This window comes from Branchiostoma floridae, unplaced genomic scaffold (assembly GCF_000003815.2).
Source record: "Branchiostoma floridae strain S238N-H82 unplaced genomic scaffold, Bfl_VNyyK Sc7u5tJ_1495, whole genome shotgun sequence".
Taxonomy (NCBI): Eukaryota; Metazoa; Chordata; class Leptocardii; order Amphioxiformes; family Branchiostomatidae; genus Branchiostoma; species Branchiostoma floridae.
This window is the reverse complement of record NW_023365730.1, coordinates 454539-463662: the sequence shown is the minus strand read 5'-3', so window position 1 is coordinate 463662 and position 9124 is coordinate 454539. Positions and strand designations below refer to the sequence as shown.

The following is a 9124-nucleotide window of genomic DNA, read 5'->3' as shown; positions in this document are numbered from 1 at the left end:
AATGAATTTCAATATCATATAATCGTATTTTATATCGAGGATCAAATTTTAATATCATATAATCATATTTAATATCGAGGATCAAATTTTAATATCATATAATCATATTTAATATCGAGGATCAAATTTTAATATCATATAATCATATTTAATATCGAGGATCAAATTTCAATATCATATATTCAATATCATGTAATATACTATTGACATTCTATTACTCTGTGTTGTACTATGTATTTATAGTTGTTGCAGTAAATTAAAACTGTTCATTTTACCATGTTTTGCAAAATGATGAATTAAGTTCAATCTACTGTCTGTTCAGGAGGACCGGTGGGCTGAGGCGCTCGAGTGCTGCGCCCTCGACACCTCCGAGGAGCGCCAGGACTGCCTGGATGGGTTGAGGGAAGAGAAGAACAACCTGTTCTGTCAGGTTCAGCAGGAGATGGGTGGGGTTCTGGAGGGATCCAAGATCGAACAGATCATCCGCAACCAGCCCCAGCACCCATGCTGTGTGGTACGTGTCACCTTCTTCTCTCCTTACACCTACAAACAAACAAACAAATGCACACACACAACCAGCCCCAGCACCCTTGCTGTATGGTAAGTGTCACCTTCTTCTCTCCTTACACATACTAACAAACAAACAACAAACACACACACAACGGGATGAGGGAAGAGAAGAACAACCTGTTCTGTCAGGCTCAGCAGGAGATGAGTGGGGTTCTGGAGGGATCCAAGATCGATCAGATCATCCACAACCAGCCCCAGCACCCATGCTGTGTGGTAGGTGTCTGGCACAGTGTTCTACAATGTAGGCTGAGCCTGACATTTTGTCCGTGCCCTTGATGTTGAATTTGGAAATCCTGCCAAGCGCCAAAAGCCCGACGATCCTACGGGGCAAGCTCCCCCTGGAAATTTGAAATTGGATATAGACCCTATGAAATGCTGTTTCCTGCATTTTGAGGGGCAAATTTTGCTTGTAGACTCTGCTTTGTTCAAAGGCATATATTTATATTTCAGCCATACATAGTATGGTGAAATATATTGTATTCGTAATGTTTCTTTCTTCTTTCTCCTGTCAAATCTTCAAAGTGATTCATCTCTGCCGGTATTACAATTAAATGACCTGAAATTTGGTATAGATAGGCATTAGATACTTGGTAACAAGATTCAAGTAAAATTTTTGACATAAACAACTTTAAAATGATTAATTTTGGCACTTTTCTGAGGGGAAATTTGTTTTCTTTTGGCCTCCTGACGTGACTTTCCGTGACCCCGCACAGAGCCACACCTGTGCGCGTCAGCCGGAGAGTTAATTGAATCAAAGACCTAGCCAATCAGCGAAGAGGAGGCCAAAGGCTAATTAATATTCATAAGCGGGGCCTCATGATCCCGTATATAGCAGTGTTCCCGCCAGTGGGAGCGAAGCCCGCCTAAGGCTCTCGCATTTTAGACTATTCAGAAGGCTTTATATTGTATCAGTTCTTAGGGGCATATCTATGATAATCGCAGCAGTCACTTAACTTCTCTTCAGGAGTTTAGCGTAACACTATTTCAGGTCAAACCGTCAAAGGCAACTAAAAACAAACTTTAACGTTACTGAGTTCAACAGTACTTATAACTTGTTATCCGAAGTTGAAACGCTAGCGATGGTATTTTCGCTGCGCTGTTAGCTCCGTGCGACTGTTGTTGACGGTCTTATAACGGTATATTTTGCACCCCTGTACCCTGGTATGAGTAACATTTGGTATAGATAGGCATAAGATAGTTGGTAAAATGATCCAAGTAAAATTTTTGGCTTAAAGTACTGTAAAAGGCTTAATTACAACACTTTTTTTAGGGGAAATTGGTTTTCTTTCGTTCTCCATGCCATGACCTTTCGGACGTTCACCCCACAGAGCCGACATCTGCACCTGCGTCTAGCCGGCAGGAAGAGTTAATTCAATTAATGGTTCAGCCAATCAGCGAAGAGGAAAGCGAAGGCTAATTAATATTCATAAGCGGGACCACACAATACGTTAACTTGAAGACTCAGGCCGTACAGACTTCTCGCCAGGATTTTTTCAAAGCGTCGGACAGGGGTCCGGGGGCCGCCGAATGTCCCTGGCGGGGTCCAGGGGCAGGGCCACTGTGGGGGGGGGGGGGGGGGGTGGGGGTGGGGACCCAGGGGGGCGAAACCCCCCCGGAAGCTCTTGCATTTTAAACTATTGAGAAGGCTTCTTTTATCAGTTTTTTTAGGGCCATATCTACGATAATCGTAGCAGTCACTTACTTCTCTTCAGCAGTTTGACTTTAAAAAATTTCGGGGCAAAGCTTCAAAGACAACTAAAACCTCATAAACAACAAACTTTACTTAGCTCAACAGTATACAAAAATATTGTACGGGTTGCCATCCTTAGTTGAAGCGCTTATTTATAACGCTAGTATCTTCGCTGCGCCGTTAGCCGCCGTGCGACTTTTCTTGACGGTCTGATATCCCTACGTCGCCGCCTCGCTGATATTCCCACGGACATTTTTCAAGAAAAATACCCAGCAAAAACGCTGTTCTGCGTCAAATTCTATTCTATAAAACATGTGGGACTCAGTGTTACAGTCTAAATATTTTGTAGAAGCACCGCTGTAGGAAAGAAGGTCCAAGCAATGTAAAACATCACGTAGCATGAAGTTCGCTGTCAACTGGCACACAGCACATGACTGTTTGAAACTCTAAGTCTAATCAACAGCCGTGTTTGATTGATAGCCGGCGGTCCTTTGATGAAGTCGGCGAAAGGTGCGTTAGTTAGAAAAGTTAGACAGTGGCGAGAATGATTATTTTCTCATCAATATTTCTCTTCAGAATTATTTGAACTTAATTGTACATCTAAACAATTGGCTTACCTGTGCAATGTTTATAATTGGCTTACCTGTGCAATGTTTATATGATTAATGATCAGTGTACTGAAATCATGTGTAACGTATGGCTCCTAGTCAATAGATCAGCATTTTCTCTATAGTGACCACCTGTCTATAGTGGCCACATTTCCTAGTGCTGTTGTTGTTTGACATAAACTTTGAACATTTAAATTGTAAGTAACTTTAAACTGCCAGAGTTTCAGCCCAATAAAACACTCTCAGCGCCAGGGTATGAACAGACTGACCAGACAGACGAAAATAAATCCTCGAACAAGGTTCAATCGTATCTTCCGGGTCTGGCAGGAAGTTGTTAAACTAAACTAAGAATAGGCTCGATGGCTGATTGCATACAAAGTAAAACAGTTTAACAGTTTTACAGCTTGAAGAAAACAAACGCTCCCACAGTACCTGCACCTGCTTGATAATTATTAAATCGTATGCCCTACTTGAATAAAAAAAGTTCACTGCAATAATAAATGTACCCACATCACAAGGAGCTTATACTTTTTTTAACTTACACCTAGTTATCGTACTGAAAATTGTTAATGACATTACATGAAGTCATTCAACAATTTTCAGTCATGATGAAAATTTTCTGAATGGAAGGTGTGATTATTGTCATTTTCTGAAAAATAGAAGCAAGCTCTGTTTTTACCTGGAATCAATTCACAATACCAGTCCACTTTGGGGGATAATGTACTGTTAATATGATGTTCCATTTTTGCGCAGGGGTGATTTGGAACAGTCCAATGTTGCGTGGGAAGGGGTATGGCTGAAATATGCTGTATTTGCTCTTAAGCAAATGTCGGCCTTTCTAGTACATACTACATTTGTATGTCTATCATAGAGGACGGAATGGGCAAGATTTTTGTCCGTCCCCAACAGTACATTCAAGCTGCATATCCGGGCAGATTTATTTGATTCGCTCACACCGGGAAGGACCCCTACTGTTTTTTCGATAAGTGCAATGGGTTCTTTAACTTGCTAGAGGTGTGGCTCTCCTTAAACTCAGATTACTTTGATTGAAGGCATGATAACTAAAGGAGTATTGGACAGGTTTGTTGACCCTCTTTGGTGGCAATACTGCTGAACTGGGGGGAAATACATGTAACAACAATAGTGTCAGTACAATTTTTATTATTGTAACTAACAGGCAAATAATGTAGTGGGAGGAGGGCCCCACTCATAGAAATATTGTTTGCCTGATGGGGCAAGTGGGGTTGGACATGCACTTGTGTGATTGGCACTTTAACTTGCCCTGGACAATCGGACTAGTAGTCTTGTCCAACTCTGCACGGGTTTTTTTTTCCTCTATGGCCATTTCTTTTTGATATCCTCTTGAATTTGTTTCATCACAGGAAGAGGGAGAGCTGCGTTCGGACTGTTTTGACCAGGATGTGAACGAGTACAACCCATACAAGCACGCCGAGGACTTCACTCAGCGCATGCAGCAGTACGAACAGGACTTCCAGGAGTATCTGGATGATAGAAACATCAAGGTTGGTTAACTTGAAAATTCATCTGTGGTGAAGTTCAGAAGTCATTATTACAAAGGACAACTACACACAGTTTAGTCTTACTTTAGATTCAGGTAATCCAGATTCAAAAATAGCGTTCTACCTTTCGTCGTATCTTTGTTGAATGAATCTTAATGTAGTTTGTATCAAATGTATTATGTATCATACACCGATTCAGCCTTGTATGGCTGCAATGATATGTACATGTACTTGCGCACTTGTTTGGCACTAATAAACCAATCATTATTATTATTTATTAAAGTAGTTTAACTGTAATACCAAACACAAAAATTGGACTCACCCAAATTTTCAACTGAACATGTACAGCACCAGTCTTTGTCAAGGAATGAACATTTACTGCTGTTATGATGTCACGTTATGCAGATAGAACACTACATGTATGTCCAAGATTTTAACTTTGTCATTTGAAACCAAATGACCCGGTAATTCTATATGAATATGTTGGGAAACCTCTCATGACAAAGCCTGGGTACCATCCGGATATGACTTCGCCCCAACAGAAAAGAAGGCGAACCCAACAAGTTACAGTTTAGAGTTAAATATGCTTAACTGGATAAAAAAGCCAGAGGACCAGGTGTATGCCTTGTTGCACTCAGGTTTATGGAGTGGACATGGCCATATTAAGTTTTCCCTCTTGCCCATTGCATTCATGAACGCTTGCTTTATTTTCACTTTAAAAAAAATCTGTGAACCAGTAAATTAAATTGGTGTGGCCTAACAACAATATGTAAACAATAATGACAATCTTTTTAACTTTCATCCAAAGTTGCCCCCATGGATGAGAGGGGAAGACTCAGACTCTTCTGAAGAGAGCGGTAAGTACAAATTCTAGTGTCTGGTAATTATCTGCAATTATGGGAAAGGTTCAGCTTTTTTACGCCAGAAGACAGTAAATGGTAAAAAATAATTTTAAAATCAGTAAAACCATAAAACAATGTGCAGAATCGTATTAATTGTGAACTGAGCGAAGTGCTTTGGATGAATGCTTTTAACCTTTCGCTCCTTGAAGTCATACTTTTGCTACATTTACATTATTTTCTTTTTATCTATCAAACATTTTTTAAAGATTCTATGTTTCATATATACTAGATCATAAAAGATTCATACTTTTTCAACAATAGAAAAACTTTAGATTCCGTGCTATGTCTTGAGTCATTTTAAAGAAATCTTTTTCTTGTGTCAAATGCAAACACAGATGAGCGTATGGGACGTCGTTTCCACGGTGGGCGTAGAGGTCATGGAGGTCACAGGCGTCACGGGCGTAGGGGGCCCCACCATGGTTAGACAGGGGGATGGACAATAACTTTACAGGCGAGTAATAGAAAGTGTGTTTGCAAGTTCATGCCCGTAGGCTAAATACAGAATACAACACGGTGTATTCCGTATCACCCGAGGTACCAGCCCGACGGGAAGGATCGCCCGACGGCCGAAGGGCTGGGACCGAGGGTGATACGGAATACACCGTGTTGTATTTTATTGATGTCATACCCACCTGAGAAAACCCATGTTTTGATGCGAAATGCGCCAGAAGTTGAACAAATTTGGTGCCCTCGAACAAAAAGTGATACAACAGCAATGTTCCAACGTCCGAATCAGCTTATTCGAATTGCCAACCGTGCCACACTTGGCCCGCTTGAAATGGTTCGATTTACTCAAAGGAAGCCTGTGTGATACAACTTTCAAACCTGTGTGGCACGGAAGTTATCACACGGTCCGGAACACCTGTATCGAACGTTTTCGCGTCATAGGTATGACATAATTGCAATTACATGGTACATGTGTAGAAACAAAGATAGGGGATATGCATGTACTTAAATACTGCTTTATCGAGATAGTTTGGGTTTGACTTCTTTTTTTGGAAGTAAAGAAAGACAAAGAGCCCTACATGCTTTTTCTAAAATTTTTGGTTGAGAATGGACAATAAATTTCCAACACAAAACTTGGACTTATCAGTACCCAAAGTTTTCACTGTCAAAGAAGATCCAGTCTTTCTCAAAGAATGATCAATCCACCATTTTACTTTATGCAGATAGAACATATAACTCGATTACAAGTGGAGAAAAGTTGCACAAAGTGTATGGCGCGTCTTTTTTTTACTATCTGCATAAGATAAAGTTGTGGATTGCTCACCTAAGTCAAAACTTTGGGTACCAGTGATGTTTGTAAAACCCTGATGTAAAAGGACTCTTTCGTTCATTTTGCAACATTTGTGGTTCAGTTGAAACTTTGGTTACATTCAATTTGTGGGAAGTTACAGTTAGACTTTGCTTGACATAATGATCCCTACAAATAAAGGGAGACATTTAAGCTATTGTAGACGAACATTTTGTTAATAAATGGAAAAGCAATCCAATTCCAAACTCCAGTCCATGTCTGAAAAATGTTTTCGCTAGGCAAGTATATTTCCAAGAATATAATAGAGTTACATTAACACTCTTGTTTAAATATGATCATACTCATGATCATTTTACATTTCTGCACACAATGGTTTAGTAATATGCATGATATGACATTTCATGTGTATTAGATATTTATTGTAAATCAAAACAATGTTTATTTTCACAGATTCCCAGAGTGAAGAGAAGACAGCTTATACCGTCAGATACGTCCTTACATTTAATGTTTTGCAAATCAACAACATTGTTTTAGCAAATTTTACTTCAGAAGTTATACATTCATTGATAACAAATAGATTGCACCTGCATATGTTTGTAAAAGATTGACATTTCTTCGTATGTTTGTGCCATTGTCGCGTTTGTGTACCTGTGATGTGTTTTTTTTACCTTAGGTAACAATTATAGATTGTTCTTGATTATATAATAAATTTGTTTGCATTAACTTTGTTTGTTTCTCTTACTTTCATGTTTGTTTCGGGTAGTTCCTTTTATCCACTCAAAAGTGGTTTTAGCCAGTTTTGATTTTGATTCTTAGTTTGCACATCTGTTTGAATTGGATGAGTTTAATTTAGTGTATGGTTTATTGACGAAAATGATACAATTGTGTATTCATAACAAATAGCTGATGCACATGTACATAAAACACTGATAAATGAATAATAATTTCAATACGCAATAGTATGAGATTTTAATTGTAACAGTTTGTACGTTTATGTTTGAATGGATGAATGAGTGAATGGTTTATTGACTAAAATCGGCTGAATCTGTATTCGTAACAAAAGCTGACATACATGAAAGGGTAGCAATTTCATAGCCTGTTATATATCTGTCTATTTGGCCACTTTCTACTGTTTCCAGTGACATATGAAGCAGGACATGGCAGAGGAGAGCTATTTCAATACTAATTACATGCACATTGTGTATCAATATCTAAGGCCACACCAATTTAATTTCTTGGTTCACGGATTTTTTCATAAAAAATATGGAGCGATAGGGCGAAATAAAAATAAAAATTGTAAAATGGTTAGGGTAAAGGTAACAACTAATCCAAAACATAAAGAAAAAAGTTTTCAGCTTGAAAAAAGTACAAAAACACTATTATTGTACAGTAACAGCACCTGTACCCACACTTTAAGGAGCTTATAATATAATGGCCAATTTGCTACACCAGAAAGTTGGTGAATGGCTTCATTAATGGTGAAAATTTGCTGAGTGATAAGTTTTATTTTTATTTTTTTTCCTAGAAATAGGAGCGAGCGAATCCGTGAACCAAGAAATTAAATTGGTGTGGCCTAAAGCTTGCATTGGTGAATTCTGTTTTAGAATGCTCGGTGTTCGAGGAATATGTGTTACTGTATATGACAATTTTCGGTGCCCTAGTAAAACTTTATCAGAATCAACATGGCAGCTCATGCAAAATGCACATAGTACAGTACTGAATTGAGATAACTGAATTTTCACAAATATTTTTAAAGCATATAAACCAGGAGTTACATATCTTGGCAAGGTAGGATCCACGTGTGCTGACCTCACAAGGCTTACTTCTGAACTGCAGGAGAATGTAAATTGTTTCAGAGTTATCTTTTTTTAATACCTCGATAAAAAGATTGGGATATTGTCAAAGTGCGTGTGTTTGTGTGTTTGCATTTGTGTGCGTATCTGTGGGTGTGTATGGGCGTGTGCATGTGCGCGCATGCGTGCGTGTGTATATATGTTTCCGAATATTTGTGGTCAGAGTATATATATATATATATATATATATGGGTTGAGATTATACATGTGTATTTGGTATATACACATGTAGAGACATAAATACCACAACAATGCTGATAACCGTAGAGCTTTATTTTCTTCTTTTCTATTGTCTAACTTTAATTGGCATGCATTTCTTGACATTCCTCTTCCATGTCGACTTTTTTTATATCTGTCTCCCGTATCAGTTGTGAGGTTGATTCTGCGGTTTTCTTATCGCAGTTGTGGAACCTGTACGCCAACACCCTGTCGGCACACGTCCGTGCGACTACGCTTAATTCCGTCTTGTATACGTTCCTGACCTTTCTTAAAATACAAATGAGAAGAATCAGAGGAAGTTCCAGACATAGTAATGGCACACCCAAGCTCAAGTTATATTAGAGACTCCAGTAAAAATATGTATATAAGACATGACAACTTCAAAATGTTTTTAAAAAAGCGTACCAAGTTAGGCACACTGTCCAGCGTAGCACAAAATTGGAAGGTTACATACACGAAATTGTCTCACAGTGTTTGCCTCTTGTAACACGCAGCGCGAAAGGTTCA

General features: G+C 38.9%; 2 protein-coding genes across 2 annotated transcripts in view; both read left to right on the top strand.

Annotated features, from left to right (window-relative positions):
• Window positions 1-5262, top strand: part of LOC118407874 — a 341762-nt gene extending 336500 nt beyond the window's left edge. Inside the window, exons 37-40 of the mRNA XM_035808438.1 lie at window positions 323-514; window positions 700-783; window positions 4251-4391; window positions 5197-5262. Coding sequence (XP_035664331.1) covers window positions 323-514; window positions 700-783; window positions 4251-4391; window positions 5197-5262 — 483 coding nt within the window. The remainder of the gene's footprint in view (window positions 1-322; window positions 515-699; window positions 784-4250; window positions 4392-5196) is intronic.
• The window catches only part of LOC118407879, a 313255-nt gene extending 305982 nt beyond the window's left edge, over window positions 1-7273 (top strand). The window contains exon 14 of the mRNA XM_035808453.1: window positions 6996-7273. The gene's annotated coding sequence lies outside the window, so the exon portion shown is untranslated. The remainder of the gene's footprint in view (window positions 1-6995) is intronic.
• The last annotated feature ends 1851 nt before the right edge of the window (window positions 7274-9124 follow it).